This window comes from Harpia harpyja, chromosome 11 (assembly GCF_026419915.1).
Source record: "Harpia harpyja isolate bHarHar1 chromosome 11, bHarHar1 primary haplotype, whole genome shotgun sequence".
Classification (NCBI taxonomy): Eukaryota; Metazoa; Chordata; class Aves; order Accipitriformes; family Accipitridae; genus Harpia; species Harpia harpyja.
In genome coordinates, this window is record NC_068950.1 from 313,111 (window position 1) to 332,922 (window position 19,812).

A 19,812-nucleotide genomic window follows, 5' to 3' on the forward strand; every position below is an offset into this window, starting at 1 on the left:
CCTCCGGCATCGCGGCGGCAGCGGGGGGGGTCGGGGCAGCAGGGGGGGTCGGGGCGGCGGGGGCGCCGCCCCCTCGGGCTGCCGCCCGCCCGGTCCGCCGCCGGGCCCGGGAGCTCCGGTGCTGCCCGGGCGGAGCGACGGAGCCGCTCCCTCCCGCCGCCCCGAGCCCCGCGGGCCCCGCCGCGTCCTGCGGGGACGCGCCACCTTAAGCGGGCGCCGGCGGACGGGACGCTCGGGGCCGGCGGGGCCGGGCGGCAGCTCCGCCAGCCGGGGACCGCCGAGGCCCCGCCGGCGCCTCCCGCCCGCCCGCTCCCGCCTCCTCCCTGCCCCCGCCCCCGGCCCCCATGGGGGGCGAGCGGAGACCCCGCGGCCGGCGGGCCGCCCCCCCTGCCCGCCCGCCCGACGGCAGCCGGCTTCGCCCCGCCTGAGCCGCTCGGCGGCCCCGCCGACCCCCCGCCTCCGCGCGGACTCCGCGGCCCGGCCGCCCTCCCGCTGCCGGCGTCGAGGCGAGGGACTCCCGAGGACCCCCGGAACCCGGCGGGGGGAGCTCCCCCGCCAGGGGCGGGGAGACGGGCGGGGAGCAGGGGCCGGGGAGCGGGGGGGCCGGGGCGGGGGCCTGGGCCCTCAGGATGTTCCCGCAGGGACGGCACCCGGTAAGTACCGGGGCGGGCGGGGGCGCGGCGGGGGGGCCGCCGGGCCGGGCTGGGCGAGGGCAGCGCGGCGGAGCCACAGCCTCCAGCCGGGCCGCCTCTCCCCAGACCCCCCTCCAGCCCGGGCAGCCCTTCAAGTTCTCGGTCCTGGAAATCTGCGACCGCATCAAGGAGGAATTCCAGTTCCTGCAGGCTCAGTACCACAGGTGAGGGGCCGGCGAAGCGGGGCTGCAGGGTCGGGAAAGGAGCTGCGGGCGGGGGTGCGGGGCGGGAGGTGGAGAGACGAGGCTTAGGGGGCAGGAGGTGGCCGGGATCAGGCAGGGCTGCGGGCAGAGGCGAGCATCCGGAGAAGGGGCGTAAGGGGACTGAGGGGAGTCTGGGCACGGGGGGAGGATGGGGCGCAGACCAGGGTGTGAGTTGGGGCAGGAGAAGGTGGAGAAAGGGGTCCTGGTGAAAGGAGCGCTTGGGGAAGGATAGGAGAGGGGTCTAGGCTGAGGGGTAGTGTGAAGCCGTGAATTGGGGCGCCAGGTCTTGAGTGGGGGTCCCAAGGGGAAGACCGCCATGGTTTGTTTCATCCGGCTGAGCTGGGTGTAGGGTGACGTGGAGGGGATGGCAGCAGTGCTGTGGGAATAGAGCGCTGGGTGGGTGCAACAGACGGTGACTGTCCACGGGGGAGCGGGAGCTGTGTGGGCAGCACGGCCACAGGGGTTCAGGTCCCTGAGGGATGGCAACACCAGTTAGGGGTCAGTGTGTGATACCCCCACAGCCCCATGAGACTGCGGGGGGAAGCGGGAGATGTGCCAAGCTTGCCGAAGTCCCAGGGTGGAAAGTGGGAACTGGAGGGATGGGGTGGGAGATGTGGGTCCATGAATGAAAACCGTGGATCCTCTTTCCAGCCTGAAGCTGGAATGTGAGAAGCTGGTGAGTGAGAAGACAGAGATGCAGAGACATTATGTCATGGTGAGCTACCCCTGCCCTGTCCCCGCTGCCTCCCCCAAAGCATCCCTGACTGCCACCCTCCGGTGAGGTCCCAGGCTCTGGGGCTCCACTCAGCCACTCACCCAAATGGGCCAGCGGCCTCCCTGAGCCACCCCCGCAAGGGGGATGCCTGGCCTGGGTCTGGCCTGGGTGGTGGGTCTGGGGGGGTGTGTGAGTTAGGAAGGAGTTAATTGTTATTCCTGGCAATGGCTGGCTCTTCTGCTGATGTCTGCTGCCACTCCATGCTGCTTGAGCCCAGGAATCATGCCATAGGTTTTGTCTCTTTTATTTTCTTTTTTTCCTTTTTCTGTTTGGCCTTTTAAGAGATCTTCCCCCCTACTCCCTGTCCTTCTCCCAAGGTAGGGGTGTCTTGGAAGTGATACCCCAAGGCTGGTGTTTTGGGTGGAAGGGGAAGCTGCCTTTAGAAGGAGCAGGGCAGGAGCCCTCCACAGTTGCCAGTGTGGGGTTAACAGGCCCTGACACCGACCCACCCTGGGCACCAGCCAGAGGCAGGCCTGCTGCTGGCAGCCCTGGTAGGAGGGGGAGTAGCTGCTGGGAGGGGAAGAGGGTGGGAGCTGCAGAGCCGCATTCCCTCTCCTTCAGTATCTGACATTACCAGCCCCCCTAGGGAAAGGGGGAACCCAAATTATGCCATCCAAAAGGCAAACAGACCTAACCTTGGGCAGCCTTCTTCCCCTGGGTGATGACAGCCCTGTCTGTGAGGCCAGAGGTGTACTAGGCTTTATCAGTGTCACAGGGCATGTTCCTGTCACCCACCAGCTGGGATCCCTTCCCACATCCTGGAGGCTCAGGGATTCCCAGAGGTGGGCTGCCACCTTTGAAATGGGCTTTGCTGGAGGAAGGCAGGTCCTCTGGTCCCCCCCTTCTCCCTGTCCTCAGGAGTGAGGGGACAGAGTCACTAGTGACTGGTAAAAGGTGTAACCCGATGTCATCTTTGCTTTTGTGCAGGCATGGCCACCCTTGTGACTAGATGGGCAGCTGCATCAGGGAGTGGGTCTGGGTTAGGAGTGGGAAGGGACAGGCCAGGACAGGAGGGGATGTGGGGGGCAACGGGGCTGGCTTATGCTGGCTTAAACTAATGCTGAAATAGCAGCGTAATCATTACAGGTGTTAAACAGTCTACACTGGCTGCTCCCTACCTTGTCCCAGGCTCGTGGCACAGGTCTCAGCCCATGGTGTGCTGGCCAGCTGTTTCTCATGGGCTGGGGGGAGCAGGGACCCTCAGCAGCAGTGGCGGAGTTCGGCTGGGGGGGAGCAGGGGCGGGCTGACTGCCAAGCCGCTGGCTGGTAATGGGCCAGTTGCTCTGGGCAGCTCCTAACCAGGCTGTGTTGTGATTTTGCTCTCAGTACTATGAGATGTCGTACGGACTGAACATTGAAATGCACAAGCAGGTAAGTGAGGTGGGGTCCGGGCCAGCAGCAGGGGATGATGGGGAAGAGGCCGATGTCTCCCTCGTCCCCATGTAGCTGTAATGGCACGGGAGACATAGCATGGCTCTGTGCGAGGGACTGGCCTGCAAAGGGGTTCAGTGGTTGTCAGGATGTGCACTATTGAGTTCTGGTAGGTGCACTGAGACAGAGCCTCTCCCTGCCATCCCAAAGCACCTCTCAGAGCCTGGCCGTGAGCCCTGTGCAGTTCCCTGGGGCCCCAGACGCAGGAGGGAGCGTGGAGGAAGCAGCAGGAGCTGGAGCCCAGAGGCAAATGGATTGTCTTTCTTTTCTTTTTTTTTAATCCCCTTTTCCTTTCCCGAAGCCAGAGGAGTGTTTTCACCCTTCCCTGGTTCCCCTTTTGTTCCAGCGTTAATTTGCTTTCCCTCTTCAGATTTATCAATCTAGTCATCACGGGCTCTCTGCCAGGGAAATTAGTTTGGACCAATGCCTGACAAAGTGGCAAGTCAACTGCCATATTCCTCCAGCTGGCTCAGCCCCTCCGAGTTTGCTCCTTTTGTTAGCAGGGAGAGTCGTAGAGCCCGCGAGCACGTTCCTGCCATCCCCACATGCTCCGAGCTCTGGTGGGACTGGGACCCAAGGGTAGCCTGAGCCACATGGGGCCAGGGACTCTGCCTGTGAGGTGACAGAGGCAATGGCCAAGTCGTTGAGGAGAGGGAGCTCTGGCCCACCCAGGTCCGGCTCCTGGCTCTGTGTGGGCAGGAGAGGTCCGAAGGAGGGGTGGGTCTCTGGCTGCTGGGGTCTTGCGTGGACACCAGGGCCGTGGCTGATGCAGCAGCCGGGACCTGCGGGTGGGCGCAGGTGTGCTCTTGGGGCGCAGGCAGCCTTTGAGCACAGCAGGTAAATGTTCCCTTTGTTCTTTGCCGGCTTTGTGCGTGGTTTGACCTCTCTGTAATGCTGTCAGAGATTGTCGGAAACCTGAGATGAGAAAACACTTCAGAGCAGCCAATCCCTCCACCAGCGCCAGGGTGGATTTGCAGCGGGTATGGGGGATCAAGTTTTTCCCAGGAGGCACGGATTTCTTTTGGAGAGGCTAGGCTGGAAGCCACAGTCCCTTCCCTTGGGAAATGCCGCTTACCCAGTGGGGATGCGGCCGGACTATGGGTCTGTCTATAATCGCAGAGTGAGGAGAGGACATGCCAGGTCCTCTGCATTTCCTCGTTGCTGCTTGCTGGGCAGGGGACAGGTACAGGGGTGCTCTGTGCCTCTGCTCCCCCTCTGGAAGGAGCAGGGAGAGCTGCCGGCTAGTCCGGGGCTTTGGCAGGGGTGGGAGCAGGTGTCCCTGCTCCTGCCAGGGCAGGGAGAGCAGAGCAGGTACCACTGTCGGTCCCTTGCAGGGTTTCACTGGCGCGATGCAGAGAGGACTGAATTCATTGTGTGAATTTTGCGTCCCCCTTGCCTTCCCCCTGGCTTTGAGTCCAGTGCTCAGGGAGAGAGCAAGCAGCATGCCGATGGCCCGCTGCCAGCGCTTGCGGCTCAGCTCTCCTCCTTCCCTGCCAGCCTGCCCGCTGGCTGTGAGAGCGGCAGCCCACAAAGCCAAGATGGGTTTGGGCTGAGCAAAGCCAGCTGGGCTGCGAAAGGACTGACAGCTCAGAGCTCTGCTTGGCCTGGATCCACGGAGGGATTTAGGAGTCGGGTTCCCTCCCATGTGCCTGGGGGGACCTGACAGCCTGGGAGGGTCCCACAGCCCTGGGCAGAGTCGTCCCTTGGCAGCAGCTTGGGAAATCCCAGCAGGGACGCAGAGGCAGCAGGAGGATTTACACTGAGTGGGTGTGGGTGGGGAGAGTTTAACTCCTCCACAGAGGCTGTGTGTGTCTGCAGGATGCTTGGCTGCCCTCCTCTCTGCTGGAGGGGACAGGATGAGGCTCAGAGCCTGTCCGTGGTGATACCTGCTTCCTCTTTCAGGCAGAGATTGTCAAGAGACTGAGTGCCATCTGCGCCCAGATTATACCCTTTCTGACGCAGGAGGTAAGCGGGGAGGCAGAGCATGTGCACCGGACTGCTCAGGCTTCTCTTGAGGACCTCGAGAAGGAGCGAACCTGAGTCCAGCCTAAACAATGGGAGGTTTGGGGCGGGGGAAAGACCTCTGTACCTGGGCTGGAGGGATGGGAGGGAGGGCTGCGCAGCCCCAGGCAGCTGGGGCAACGCTGAGCTGTGTGGTGCCTCTGGCCAGGAGCACGGTGTGACATCCCAATGCTCTTCCTTCCCAGCACCAGCAGCAGGTCCTGCAGGCTGTGGAGCGGGCCAAGCAGGTGACCATGGGGGAGCTGAACAGCATCGTTGGGGTGAGTCCTGCTGCCCAGCCGTGGGTGAAGGCTCTTTTCTGCTCAGGGGTTCAGACCACTCAGTGCAGTGATGGGGGAAGGCAGGGTCTTTACTACTTCAATAAGCCCAGGGCTGGTCCCCTAGGGTGAGAGGGTTTGCCACTGTGTCCCAAAGGCGGTGGATGGCCTCTGGGATCCTCCCTGGCCCCTGCCGCCCTGAGCAGAGCAGGGCAGAACCACAGCTTGGGCTCGTCTGCTGTGTGTTGGGATCACATCCACGGCAGGGAGGTACTCGAGGTGCCCTGGGTGGAAGGGGCAGGCGATGTGACCTGGACTCTGCAGCCTCGACAGCTCTGCTCCCCTTCTTGTCCTTGCGTTGCGTCTCATCCCATTACGCTTTGCATCGCAGTTCATGCGGGAAGCTGAGGGGTGCTGGGCATGGCTGCGGCTGTCTCCTCCTGAACTGAGGACCATTTGCTCTTTCTCTTTCAGCAGCAGCAGCTTCAGCATCTCTCCCACCATGCATCCCCCATCCCGCTGACACCCCACCCCTCCAGCATGCAGCCTTCTAGCCTGAGCGGGGTCAGCGGCACCTCGGGGCTCCTGGCCCTCTCAGGGGCATTGATGGCACAGTCTCACCTGGCTGCCAAGGAGGACAGAGTGGCCCAGGATGGGGAGAACAGAGGTAAGGAGAAAAAGCACAGCTGGATTAACCCTTTGAAGGCTGGCTGAGTCACTGCTGGGCAGATGTGCCAGAGGTGCACGGGCAGCGCTGGGAGGGATCCTGCTGCCTGCTCTGCCTGTTTCCTGGGGCTCCTCAACGCCTGGCAGCTGCTCCCTGGGGCCAGGGGAGTGGCAAGCACTGCGAATGACAGATCCAGCTAATTAAATATCTGCAGCCCTGGGAGGCTGGCTCTATTTCTGACCCAGGGAACAGCTGCCATGCAGTGATGGGGGGGGGCAGCTGTGTGTGCACCCCAGACTCTGGGCAGCAGAGGTCTGGGCACGTGTGTGTGCGCGCGCATGGGTCTTCCTGCTCCCCTGGGTATTTCCAGTGTGTGAGGGTCCCACCTCCACGAGGCAGCTGGGAGGGTGTGAGATCCCCGCCACAGAGAAACCCTCTCTGTTTACACCAAGGTTTACACCAGGTAAAGATCTGATGCCCGAAGCTGAGACTTGAAGGGAAAACACTGTTGCAAGCCCCTGGTAGAAATTGAGCACCACGGGTATGTGGCAAGGAATTTAGAAAGCAGAGCCTTATTGCCTGTGTGGTGCCTTGTAAATAGCCGTAATTCCTCATCCTTATGGGTGCCTCCTCCTATCAGGATCACAAAGTGCTTTACAAACATCATCAATATTTAATCATCGTTAAATCAGTGCTCTGAATGCTACTGGCAGGCCTGGGCCAAATTAATAACACCACCCAGCTTTGCTGGTGGCTTGTTGCTACTGAAGCGCTGCATGAAGGAAAAGCCACTCTGAGCTCGAGTCACCTTCTGCAGAGCGCAGGCACCGGGTGTTTTTGCTGACAGGAAGACTGAGGCATGGACAGAGGGCTCCGGGCACCAGGGCAGCTCTATGGACTAGAAACAGGCAGTAAAATTCAGCAGCCGTAGTGATGCTCCTCTGCAGACTCCTCTGGGGAAGGTGCTGGCTGCTGCTCCCCATGTCCCCAGTTTGGGGCCTGGAAATGCTGCTGGGAGAGGACCCAATGGTAACAGTGAAACTGGGCACTGGAGGGGTTTGTTGCATTTTGCTAATGTCCAGTTTTGCTTGTAAGATTTCAAGGTGGTGAAAACAGCAGCAGGAAATTGTCCGTGTCTGCTTTGTGCCCCTGTACGCAGGTGTCTGCGGTTTTAGTTCTGTCAGTGTTTCTTTAAGGATGGCCTTCCACCGAAGGAGAAAAACAAACTCCAGAAAGAGGATAAAAGCAGGCTGTGCTGTGCCTGCCTTAACCCTTAGAGACTCGGGCAGCCTGTGCTTCCAGCAGCAGCTCCTGCCGTGCACAGCCGAGCTGCTCCTTGGCAGGGGCATCCAGCCGTGGCAGAGGGCACAGAGACACCCAGAATAATTCCTTTAAAAAAAAAAAAAAAAAGAAGAAATTCTGCATGTGGCTTGGCTTAATCCCTGGTGCTCTGCCATGGTTAGCTGGAGCTGGTGTGGATCAAGCTGAGCCAGGGCTGAAGTGCTGATGGCAGGCACCCAGTCCCTCTCTCTCCCCTTTCCCCGGCTTGGTGCTGACCATAGCCTTGGAGCAGCCACCCACACGGAGAGTCCCTCACCTCCTGAAACCTGCCTGCCTCCTTTTGCCAGCAGAGACTGGGACAAATTTGTTGTTTCCACATGCTGATGCGATCATTAGGAGTGAAAATCAACCAGGGAGGGTTGCTAGACCCCAGCCCAAAGCCCCATGCTTCGGTTTATAGCAAATGCCTGGGACTTCTTCCTTCAGCTCGGGGAGGTGGACCTGTTTTGTTGTGCAGGTAAAAAAGCATTGGAGGGTTTCCAAAGCAGGGCTTTTTAGCGTGGCTTCCTAAAGGAAATAGGATGGGTGTGATTCAGGAGGTCCCAGCTGGCCGGCTGGCTTGTCCCCTCCTGGCAGCCTTGGACCCATTGCCACGTCCGAGGAAGAGATTCCAAAGCTGGATTGAATTTCTTGAAAGTTGGTGGGTGGATTAGAGATTCCCCCTGCTTCCCTGAGGAATACCGATGGGCTCACCTCCTATTAGACATCAGAGAATCCACGCTGCAGACGGGCAAAGTGGGAAATCGGGTGTGATTTTTCTCAGCTTGTGTCCTGCTGTCTCCTCCCGTGTTGCCCCGCAGTGTCCCCCTCTCCTCCCTACCTGGGTACTTGGGACATAGCCTTCGCATTAACAGCCTCTTCCTCTCCTCCCCTCTGCCTCGCTGACACGGACCTGCCCGGACGGTCTCCCTGCTGCCGCCTGGGCTCCAGAGCGCACCCCGAGCCGGGTAAGTCATACCGGCACGCCTGGCTCTGGCCGGGCAGGTGGCCTCAGCTAGCCTCGATGCGGGAGTGAGTGGACAGGCTTTCTGTCCACGGGGCCCTGCCCAGCAGCCTGCCAGCCCCGGAGTCACTTTGAGCTTCTCCAGGCAGGAGGCAGAGCTGGCTGCCAGCTCCTGGGAAGGGCTGCGGGTGCTGGGGGAAGCCCGGCTGCAGGGAGGGCACCCGGGGGCAGGGGTGGTCGTGGCTTTGGGGCAGCTCCCAGGGGAGGCTGGCAGTGCGGGCAGGCGCAGGGGCCGTGTCTTCTGCAGGCGCTGTAGCTGGCTCCCTTGGCAAGAGATCGCAGTAGGATTTCCAGGAATGTTTTGTTTCCTGACCTTTTCAAAGCAAACAGCCCAGAGGTAGCCGAGCTGTCCTCTGTCTGATGGCAGCCTATGATGCTGCGCTCCAGCACAAGGAGAGGCAGTGGCAGGGACTGGGGTTTTGTTCACACGTGGGGCCAGGTTGGGGTCACAGGGCTCCTTGGGCAGGCGAGGCAGCTCTGCAGGCAGGGCAGGTCCATGTCGTTCCCTTGTACACCACAGCCCAGGCATCCTGCTGTCCTTTTCCTGTGGACTCTGGGTCTCCCATTAATTTCTCCTGATGTGTGGGCTCCTTTCCTCCCCCTCCCTCCCCAGCTTGGCGGATAAGGGTAGGGGACATCTCCCCCTGCCACCGTGAGTCACCTTTCAAGGCTGTCTGTGTTTGCACACAAGGTGACTAGGGTGACAGGCTCCCAGGACTGGCCTTCCCCTGGGTACTGAGTTTGCAAGGGCACAGCATGGCAAAAAGGTAAGGGCAAGCTGGGGGTAGGTGGGGAGAGGGGCTTGGGGCAGCTCTGCCCTCTCTCGCAAGCAATGCAGGGGTCCTCACGAGGCTGGGCCAAGTCTCTGAATTTGAGGAATTTTGGGGTCATCCCTATTTCTCAGTGGACCTGATTTCCCCAAGGGCTAGAAAGAGCCTCCTTCCAGGCCAGCCTAATGAGGGGGATCCTGACCTATGTCCAGCTGTGCATTCTCACCCTTGTTTATCCAGGGCAAAGTGTCCAGCCCTTCTGCTGTTACTCTGAGCAGAGCCCAGTGCTTCTGCCCTGGCTGCTGGGGCAGCCCAGTTCCTCTGGTGAGCAGCACTGCACGTGCAAACCCAGCTTGAGCCCCAGGGGTGTGAATGCACAGGCTCCAGGCCTGCTGCTGCACCCGAGCTGGCATCCGCTCCACTGGCACATGCACGGTGGAGGCAGCGCTGAAATGCAGCCGTGTCTAGGGTGCAACAGAGCCGTGCTTGAACTCCACTGTGCTGCAGGCTGGAGAGTAAATCCAGCTGCAGTGTGGAGGGTGGGAGCAACCAAGTGGTGAATGTGTGTGTGGGGATGGAGGGGAGTTCAGGAGAACATCTGAGCAGAGAACGTAAGACAAAGGGGCTCTGCTTATTGTAGCCTCTGTTCCCTTTGCTTTGCTGGCTTGGATGGGCTGTGTTTGCATTGGGGTTTTGTAGCTGAAGGTTCTGGGCCACCTCAATTCAGAATCTTTGTTGATACAAGGATCTAAAGGTCGAGGGCTGCTCCCGAAATAACCAACTCTCTCCTTTTCAAGGAGTTTCCAGTTTAGAAAACACTCTGAACAGGTCTCCTTACCTAAGCCCAGTGCTGCCAGCCCCTCTGCAACCCTTGGCTGCACCCTCCCTTGAAAAATACCCCCCAGCCTGTTGTGAGTCCCTGTGCCTCCCTTCCCAGGCTCCATAGCTGCAGTAAGCCAGAGCTCCAGCTTCTGGTACAGGCAGGAGAGGGAAGGGTTAAGCCCCTCCATTGGGGAGCAATTGGCATTGATCTTCATAGGCTTGCAGTCAGGTGGGAGAGGAGGAGGGAGAGATGGTCACTGTGCTGTACAGGATGAATCACCCGGTGATCCCATATATACCTGATCCCATATATACCCCGGTACCTCCTCCAGAGTCACTCAGGGACTTTCTGCTCCAGTCAAGGTTCTTAATCCTACTGTGCTGGAAACAATTGACTGTGTGGGAGCCCTGGGATGAGGCATTTTCTCCTCGACCCCTGGCATGAACGGCTCTGCAGAGCAGGCCTGGGAAGGTCGGGGAGCTGTGCCCCAGAAACTGCCCCAGCCCAAGCACCATGGCTGCTCTGAGAGGAAGGGCAGCCTCTCTGGTAACTGGTGTCAGCCTGGTGTTCCTCTGGTTTGCATGAGAGCCAGGGGGCTGCGGGTGGGCAGGCACTGCTTGATTGCATTATCATCCTCCAAGCAGCGAGCATGGGGGGCAGGAGGGGATTTGAGACACCCCTGCGGCTGCTGGCAGCATCTCGGGGAAGCGGCGTTCATCCCGCTCGGCCCCATCCTGCTTCCCAGCCCGCTGGCTCCTGCAGCGGCAGGGTTAAGGTGAAGTAAACACATCTCCAGTGGGGATTTTCCACTCCGCCATGCCTTGTTATCTCCCGAAGGGGCGGATCTGCTCTCCAGCCGCGCTGGGGATGCTGCCTCGCTCGGCTCCTGGCTTCACACAGCCCTGCGTGCCGTGGCTGGGCCAGGGCATGGCTGCGACTCCTCGTCCTCCCCCGTCCCTGTCACAGCAGGGCTCATCTGCCGGCTGGGGCTGTTGCCCCCCTGCCCCGTTGCCCACTCCTCCGCTCTGGCAAGGAAGGGGAGCCTGTGGCTTTGGGGTTTTGGGCAGGGCTTTGTTCTCTCCCTCTTCCTCCTGTGGGCTGAGGGACTGGCCGTGCTCTCCCTGGGGAGGGGCAGGGGCATGGGGCCTGGCCAGGTTTGAGGGGTGAGGGCAGCTCACTTTGGAGTCATTCTGTGGCCAAGCTGGGAAAGGGAGGTGAGGGCGTGCTGGGGCTCCATGTGGGTGAGTCTCTGAGCACCCTAAAAATGCATCTGCCTTCTGCCCACGCCAGGAGACTGTGGGCAGCCAACCCCCAGGGACGGTCCCCATCCTGCTTCCCTTCTCTCTCCTTCATCAGAGCTGAATGGATGAATTTGGGCTAGAGCTCAAGGGTCTGGAAACATCTTCCCCAGCCTTGCTTAAGCACCAGACCAAACCCCATCTCTGCCCCCAGGTACATTTGGATCTTAGAGGACTCTTGGCCAAGGTTGCATGGGATGCCAGTAAGGGAATGCCACAGGTATCTGTGCAGAGGGGGAGAGTAGTGCCTCCTCCTTTAGCCCTGACACCTGCTTGGTGGGGGAAGGGGACCCCTGCCCCCCAAAACCGGCTCTGGCACAGGCTGTACAGATAGCTGGCTGGATGCTGGACGCTGGCTGGGTGCAGCCAGCAGCACTGGGAGGTCTCTTGCAGAGAGGAAATGCATCTGGCAGGGCTTCGCAGGCTGTCTGCTCTCCCGCCGGCTCACATGCCTTCCTCTCCCCCTCTCTGGCTCAGAGCGGTTCTGCTTCCCCTCCCGAAAGCCTGCAGGATGAGGAACGGACGGGAGGCACGGGGCTGAAGCGGAAGCGGGAGGAGAAGGACCTGCCTGGGCATTACGTGAGTGCACCAAAGACCGTGGCCGTGGGAGACGGGCCTGGGCCCTGGAGGTGGCTGGGGAGCTCTGTGCCTGCCCCCGGTGTGGACGGCTGTAATCCTGCGAAGAGAAATGAGCAAAATGAAGAGCCCCAGGGAGGGCCCTCAGCCAGAGGGTTGAGTTGCTGCCTGCAGGGTGTGGTGTTGGTCCACAAGAAGTGATGTGCGGGAGAAAATGGGGTCTCTCTGCTGGCTGGGGTCCTGTGGGGCAAAGCTCAGAGCTTGGTCCAGCCTCTCCCACTCCTGACTGGGCCTTTCTGGGTTTCTCCCCCCTTGCAGGATAGCGATGGGGACAAGAGTGACTACAACCTTGTGGTGGATGAGGTAAGCCCACACCCTTAAGGGCATGCTGAAGCCTCGCGGGATATCCAGTTCAAGCAGCTTTCGGACTCCGGTTGCCGAGCTCAGGGGTTCGTTAGGCTCCAGGTCATTGCTGCTGGGCAGGAGTGGCCAGCCAGGACACGTGCCAGCCCTGCTCTGGTGTGTTCATGCCAGCCAAGGCTGATTCCAATTCGCAGTGCTCCAGGTGGAAGGTTGCGCCAGCCAGGGCTCAGCTTTGCCAGCCGTAGACTTGGCTCTGCTTCACAATCCTGTTTCAGCCCCTCTCCTGTAGCGTCCCATATGGGGAGGCTGATAAGCTGCGATGAGAGCCCCGGGGAGCTGGGCTTGCTGCTGGCAGCTCACGCACGTGGAGGTGGCAGGAGCAGGCAGGCATGCTGTGCTGCCTTTGGCAGGAGAGCTTGCAGCACACCCCCAACCGGCCTGGCCCCGCCAGCCCCTGTCCGAGCAGTCTCATACGGTTCCTGGCCTTAGAGCAGCCTTGACTTTACTGAGCCCGTGTCCATGTCTCGGTGCAGGGGGTACGCTGAATTTCAGTCTCTTGCAGCCAAACTGTCAGGCGCTTCTGGTACAACCTTCCCTGACCACCAAGGCAGATACAACAGTACTTTATGCCAGCCCCAGCTATTCTTGGCAGAGATGATGTTTTCGGGGACATCCCTTTTCCTCCCCTGGAAGACTGGGGGGAAGGGACAACACATGTGATTTTTTATTTTATTATTATTATTTTTTTTTTCCTCCTGCCACTTCCCAAGAAAATACAAGCCCTGAAAGGAACATGAGCAGGAATTTCTCCAGAAAACGACACTTATAAAAACTGCTCCTCAGTGTAATTATGGTGATAAAAATCACAGCCCTAATTGAATGGTTACAGGAGTGCAAGAGCTGATGGGTGGCCTTGCCTCTGAAATGCTGTCAAGAGGCTGCTAAGAGGCCTTTTCTCAATTCCTTGGGTGTGCTGGTCACCATCCCTCCTTGTGAAGGCATCCGTGGCCACCAGTGTCCTCTGAATCTGCTGTCACCTCTAATTTTGTTCAGAGAGGAAAAACCAAGGAGGTTTCTCATCCAGGGGACTGGAGCAGAGCTGAGGCCTCTAGGTGGATGCTCCTTGTTAATGCTGCTCAGGCAGACGTGGGACAGTGAGTGGCTGGATGAGCAGCTCACCTGGCAGGCAGGGGGGGAGCAGACCGGGGCTTGACGGTCCCTGCTGGTCTCTGTGCCTGCTGTCCTGTGCAGAGGGACTGGGGTTCCCGCTCCCCAGAGGCCTCTTCTTCCCCCAGGACCCCCCCTCGGAGCCTGGCAGCCCCGGCCGTGCACCCAGTAGCCGGCTCCCGCCAGCCCGCCGGGAGATGCCCGAGAGCCCTGCCTCCATTGCCTCCAGCCGGAGCACGACGCCCCTCAAGCCGAAGGACCAGAGTCTGGTAGGGAGCAGTGTGGGCAGCCCAGGCTGTGGGTGGGCGGCAGGGCCGGGGATGTGGCCCCAAATGTCTCTGTAGCCCATCTGCCACAGCCTGAAGGTGGGTGAGGAGATGCTGGTGCTGAGTGCTTGGTGCCCACCACCGGACTCCCAGCAGTGGGAGCAGAGGTCCGTGCCCTTGGAGGGAGGCTCATCATCTGCTAGGCAGAGGCCTGGCTCTGCAGGTATTTTCCATCTGGCTGCCTGCAGGATTCCCCAGAGCTGCTCTCAGCAATTGATTTTTTTTTTTTTTTTTTTTCCCCCTTCCTCCTTGCCAAGCACCAGCCCAATGCTCAGATTGAAACATCATCGTGCGGGAAGGGGGAGGGATGTTTCTGCCACTCCTTGGCCCTTCCAGCCACCACAGGGATGGAAGCGATGTATCCCCACCATCCCAGGGTCAGGAGCCGGCTGGGGGCCGTGGGGAGCAGCAAGCGGCAGCTCCCCTGCACAATCGGATTAGAGCAGACAAAGCGCCCTGAGCAATCTGCCAGCACAGCACGTAGCTTTTCTCTGTTATTAATTTTTTTTTTCTTTGCTGGTGTCGGCAAAATCCCCAGGCAGAAAAAGAGGAAGAAATAGGAGAGGCAAGAAAAAAGAAGGGAATAAAATAGCTGTGGGGATCGGAGAGGCCGTTTTGTCCCAGGCATCCTCCTGGCCCTGCTCCCCGCAGGCTGGGGATGGGGATGCCCCAGCGCAGGAGGGATTTCACACGAGGGAGAAGCAAATGTCTGCGTAACAGCCCCACGGGGCATCATGCTGGCAGCAGGGTGCTGGATTGTGGCGATTTGGGGTGACCCAGGGTTTGCATCGGGCGTTTGTACCCGAGTGGGGGGAGTGGAGACATGGAGATCCTTCCAAGCCATGGCAAAGGTGCAAGGGGCAAAAGAGGAAAGGAGAGGGGATCGGACCCAGGATGGCCAAGTCCCCATCCAGCTCTGGCCGGGAGTGGTGCCTCTCGGTGCCCCCTCCCAGGTGGTTCGAAGCCGTTGGCAGGCGCGTGGTGCTGGGGATTGCTCTCCCGAGCAGCGGTCCTGCCGCTGAGGCTGCTCTTTCCTCTGCCGCGCAGACCGACCCTCCAGCCAGCGCTCCCACCTCCAAGCCCGTCGCTTCCTCGCCGCCCCGCGACTCCCTCACACCCGGCCCTGGGCCCAGCTCGGCCGCCTTGCTCCGGCAGCCCCCTGCCAAGGCACCTGCCACCGACACCATCAGTGAGTGTCCGGGGACGGCGGGGGGGTGTCACGCTCTGCTGCGGATGGTGCCGTGGGGCTGGGGTGAGGGGAGGCAGGATGCTCTCTCCCATCAGCAGAGCTGGGGGGGCTGTTTCGCTTCACGTAATCAGGTGGATTGACCATGGCCACTGTGTGCACCTATGTGCAATTACCACGTACCTGACTGCCAGTGCTTTCCTGGTGGGCTCAGACCTGCTGGAGGTGGTGTGTCAATGTGCAGAGCTCTTCACTACAGCTGGTGGGGGGGGGTGCAGGTGTTTTGTCTGGAGAGGGTCGTTTTTCTCTGACAAGTTGTCATTTTGGTGTTGCTGTGTGAAGCAGCATGCTTCAGGCCTTGGCTGCAGGGGTAGGAGGGGTGTCCAAGTGCCACCACCGGCACACAGGGATGCAGGAGGCCAGGACACAAGCCTCCTTGTGCAGGTGAGGATCTCTGTAGGGGTGAGGGTCTGTGTGCGCTGGGTGCTGGAGAGACCCTGGATGGGAACCAGCTGACCCAGGAGCCCCTGTCAGTGGCTGCCACCTTCTGAAAGCACAAGGGAGAGGGATGAGGGCTCAGTAGTGGCCTCTGTGGTGGCTGATGGTGACTTAGTCACACCCCCTTTTCCTGCCTCAGTTTCCTTGAAGACATTTAGGGAATCCTTGGGAAGAGGTCTCTGGAACAGCTTGGCCACTGTCTAGCCAAAGGGACCAGAAGGTGATGGGAGGAGGACAGCTAGCCCAAGGGAGAAATAAAGCCAAGACTGGAGACATTAAGCCCATGTCTGGGCTAGAAAATTACAGCGATTTAGCAAAAATTGAATTGGAATCGATTTCAATAAACCATCAAAGCCCTGGAGGCAGAGCCACTTAGCCATCAACTGCAGGTAACTTGGCCTGGCCAAGACTGAACTGGCATTGGCAGCAGAGATGAGGGTTGCTGTGGATTAGTGGCTGGTCCGTGGTGTGTCCTTTGGAGGGATGGAGCCATTTGATCTTCCGTGCTGCATCTCCATGGAGGTCTGTGACTGATGGGACTCGGGGGCTGCCCCTCTCCTTGGGTCTTTGGCTCCCAATCCATAACCTGCCTGCCCTCCTCCTGATCCGCTGGTTCATGCCAGGCTTGGCTGGCCCCAGTGCAGAGGTGACGCTGCCTCTTGCTGCCTGGTTTCTGCCAGATGCCCTTTTCCCTCGCGTGATGCTCGCTCACACCCGTTGGCCAGGGCCAATGAGCAGGTCTCTCCTCATGCAGCTCTCCGCAGCCCACTGAGCATGTCCAGCCCCTACACATCCTCCTTCGGGATGGTGCCTCATGCCACCCTCAATGGGGAGCTCCCAGCCTCCAGCATGTACATGGGCATCCACCTCTCGCCGCAGGTCAGCAGCGCCATGATGTACGGCCGGTCTGCGATGGTAAGTCGCTGAGGGATAGATCAAGTCTGCTGGCACGTGTTGGCTCTGCTGCCTGTCCCCTGCTGTCCTGGGCATGCACTGTCCCGGGCATGCAGTATCTGCACTGCTGCAATGAGGTCAAGCCGGGGTGGGGGGGAGCAGCCTTAAGAAGGTCTCCCTTCTGGAGGTGTCTGGATTGTGGGGCCAGTGAAGGCTGCAGAGCTCTCAGAGAAGCCCCCACTGGTCCCACTGCTATGTAGCTGTGTCTTTGGGAGTCCATTTTGGCCTTTGTCACTTGTGTGTTGCAGAAGGGGCAAGCAGGGACCTTGCACAGAGCCAGGCTGGCCCAGTCCCGGGGCATGTGGGGAAAGGCATGAGCGCAAGCCTTTGTGTCGCTGGCATTTGCTTGTCATGTGCTCTTTGCTTTGTACAGGTGGCTTTTGAGTCGCACCCTCACCTGAGGGCTTCCACCATCTCATCTTCACTCCCCACCATCCCTGGAGGGAAACCGTAAGTGTGGCCACACACGCAGGAGCTGCAGAGAGGGTGGGCACCAAGGGGCTGAGCTGTGCAGCATGGGGTGGGTGTGAGGGGGGGGTCTCCTTCCCCAGGGCTCATTTCTACACCCAGCAGGTGCAGGGCAGGGCCTGGCTAGAGTTTCTCTCCACTTCTGAGTCCAATGCTGTCGTTTGGTTCCAGGCAGCTGGTGGTAACAAGGAGCTGGTTAATTATATCCCTCATTAGCCAGAGTGCATCAGACACCTTCCACCTGGCTCAAGCATGGCTAATGGGAGAGGTCAGCTCCTGCACTTAGGAGTCACTCAGGGATTGTTCAGCCCTCTCTTCCGCTCTCTTCCAGCGCCTACTCCTTCCACGTCAGCGCCGACGGGCAGATGCAGCCGGTGCCTTTCCCACCCGATGCCCTCATCGGCTCCGGCATCCCCCGCCACGCTCGGCAGCTTCACACCCTGACCCACGGCGAGGTGGTCTGCGCCGTCACCATCAGCAATTCCACGCAGCATGTCTACACCGGGGGCAAGGGCTGTGTGAAGGTGTGGGATGTGGGGCAGCCAGGCACCAAGACGGCTGTGGCTCAGCTGGACTGTTTGGTAAAGAGGAGGAACAGAAAGGCATTTGTGGGAGGTTGGGAAGGGGAATGTGCCCCTGTTACAATGGAGGGGGACAGAGGGTCCTTTCATGTCTGTGATGAGAAAAGGAGATCTATCTCCCACACACCCCTGCCATGCACTGATCAGCTCCTTCTTCACTCACCCCATTCCCCATAATCCCAATTCAGAACCGCGACAACTACATCCGCTCCTGCAAGCTGCTGCCTGACGGCCGGAGCCTTATCGTGGGGGGGGAGGCCAGCACCCTCTCCATCTGGGACCTGGCAGCCCCAACGCCCCGCATCAAGGCCGAGCTCACCTCCTCTGCCCCCGCCTGCTATGCCCTGGCCATCAGCCCCGACGCCAAAGTCTGCTTCTCCTGCTGCAGTGATGGCAACATCGTGGTGTGGGACCTGCAGAACCAGACCATGGTGAGGTGAGCCTGGGGCAGGCGGCTGGTGGCACAGGGCAGGAACAGGGCAGGGATGCTGGCAGCCCTGACAGCCGTGCTCTCACCCTCTCTGTCCCCCTCTTTCCCAGGCAGTTTCAAGGCCACACAGATGGTGCCAGCTGCATCGACATCTCTAACTATGGCACCAAGCTGTGGACAGGGGGGCTGGACAACACGGTACGGTGCTGGGACCTGCGGGAAGGGCGTCAGCTGCAGCAGCATGACTTCAGCTCCCAGGTAGGGACTGGGGCCGACTGGGAGCACCATGGGGCTAGCTGGGACCTGCTGGGCCACTGCCTGAGCCTGCCTCTCTCCCTAGATCTTCTCCCTGGGGTACTGCCCAACAGGAGAGTGGCTGGCAGTGGGCATGGAGAGCAGCAACGTGGAGATCCTGCATGTCACCAAACCTGAGAAGTACCAGCTGCACCTCCATGAGAGCTGCGTCCTCTCCCTCAAATTCGCCTCCTGCGGTAGGCGAGCACTATAGTTTCTGCTTGGGCTGTGCACAGCCCCAGATGGGTCCTTTTGGTGTGTCCCCCTCATGCTTGGCTCCCCTGAACAGAGTCCCAAATGCTGACCCACTTTGTCTCCTGCCCTAGGGAAGTGGTTCGTGAGCACAGGGAAGGACAACCTGCTGAATGCCTGGCGGACACCCTACGGAGCCAGCATCTTCCAGGTGCGGGGGAGACATTTGGATGGGGGGATGATGGCGGCTTCAGCCACCAGCACAGCGCTCACCACCCGCCTCTCTCCTGTTCAGTCTAAAGAGTCCTCCTCTGTGCTGAGCTGTGACATCTCCATCAACGACAAATTCATCGTTACGGGCTCTGGCGACAAGAAGGCCACCGTGTATGAGGTGGTGTACTGAGGCCCCGTCAGTCACCATCCCTCATCCATCAGGGAAGGGGTCAGGTATTGCCAAAAGCCACTGGGGCTAGTGGAGGCCTCCCATGCTGGGCCAGCCCTCCTGCAGCCCTGCTTTCCCTCCTCCTCCTCTCCTTTCAGCCACCCTCCCAGTTCCTGCCCAATGTGTTACAGAGGTGAAGGGGAGAGCTGGAGGTGAGCACTTGTCATGGCCAGGCATCCCCTGAGGCTGGGCAGCGCAGGGGCTGGTCTGAGCATCCTACAGCCTGTCTGTCCGTCAGGATGGCAAGATGAGGCCAAGAGTGACGGAGATAGTGTTGCTCCTGAAGTATTGCTACTGATTTAATAGCACCCATTTTCTGCTGTGAAACAGCTGTAAATTATCAGTGAAGAAATGTATTTAACTGTGTTTTCAATCCCTTACTAATAAAAAAGAACAAAAGAGTGGCTGATCTCACTGCAGGATTGATGGAAACCTCTCCCAGCAGCTGACCGCCAGCCCCAGATCCTCTTAAATGGCATCTGCAGCTGTGCCCAAGAGCCAGGGGCTCAGCCCCCTCCCATGGTGGCAGTTGGGGTGCAGGGCCCTGCCGTGGGGCTGGGGGGGGGCAGAAGCAGGAGCTGCTCCCATCCTGCACCCCTTCAGGGGTATAGAGCGAGGGTCACCTCGCATGGCCCCGCTGGCTCGCTCCCTGGCAATGGCAACGGCTGAGCTGTGAAGTGTAGCTGGGGGGGTCCAGGACAGGCCCCTGCCCTCCCGTGGCCAGCAGCACCGGAGCGGCCTTTCCTACCATGGCAGAGCTGCTCCTGCTCGCCTGCCACAGCAGCCCTGGCTCAGGGCTGGATGCGGTGAGCTGCGGCTCGGGGCAGGAGTGCATCGCAGCAGCCACACCGCAGCCGGCAGCACCCTGCTTCCCTGCCAGCTCTCGCCGTGGCCGCTGCTGGCGGGCTGTGCTCCAAGGCTCTCGGCAACAGCCCTGCTTCCCCCACGGCAGCTCTGGCAGGAAGCCAGACCGATAAGCCAGTGCCGACTGCTCACATCTCATTTCCTTCAAAAACCGCTTCCTCCAGCACCGGCTTCTGCCCCACACCCCAC

General features: G+C 60.2%; 1 protein-coding gene across 12 annotated transcripts; it reads left to right on the top strand.

Moving 5' to 3' along the window:
- Positions 1-127: 127 nt before the first annotated feature.
- On the top strand, positions 128-19,163 carry TLE2 (TLE family member 2, transcriptional corepressor). Of its 12 annotated transcripts, XM_052801296.1 has the most exons (22): positions 174-653; positions 759-856; positions 1,547-1,610; positions 2,997-3,041; positions 5,004-5,066; positions 5,309-5,383; positions 5,855-6,047; positions 8,319-8,335; positions 9,402-9,485; positions 11,760-11,861; positions 12,177-12,221; positions 13,517-13,657; positions 14,762-14,903; positions 16,153-16,313; positions 16,726-16,802; positions 17,152-17,401; positions 17,590-17,837; positions 17,942-18,089; positions 18,172-18,322; positions 18,452-18,528; positions 18,613-18,764; positions 18,858-19,163. In XM_052801296.1, exons 1-21 carry the CDS (start codon positions 630-632, stop codon positions 18,718-18,720), a joined length of 2,313 nt encoding a protein of 770 aa, XP_052657256.1. In that variant the 5' UTR covers positions 174-629; the 3' UTR covers positions 18,721-18,764; positions 18,858-19,163. The 12 variants fall into 12 exon arrangements, 10 of the variants coding, with proteins under 10 accessions (XP_052657265.1, XP_052657266.1, XP_052657257.1 ...); XR_008237149.1 differs by having other exon boundaries at positions 169-653; positions 17,946-18,089; positions 18,613-19,163; XM_052801297.1 differs by having other exon boundaries at positions 172-653; positions 5,858-6,047; positions 18,613-19,163.
- Positions 19,164-19,812: the final 649 nt, after the last annotated feature.

Coding starts and splice junctions, on each gene's coding strand:
- TLE2 (XM_052801295.1), top strand. CDS start 630: ATGTTCCCGCAGGGACGGCACCCG. Junction 5,384..5,854: donor AGCTGAACAGCATCGTTGGG/GTGAGTCCTGCT, acceptor TTTCTCTTTCAG/CAGCAGCAGCTTCAGCATCT. Junction 12,222..13,516: donor ACAACCTTGTGGTGGATGAG/GTAAGCCCACAC, acceptor TTCTTCCCCCAG/GACCCCCCCTCGGAGCCTGG.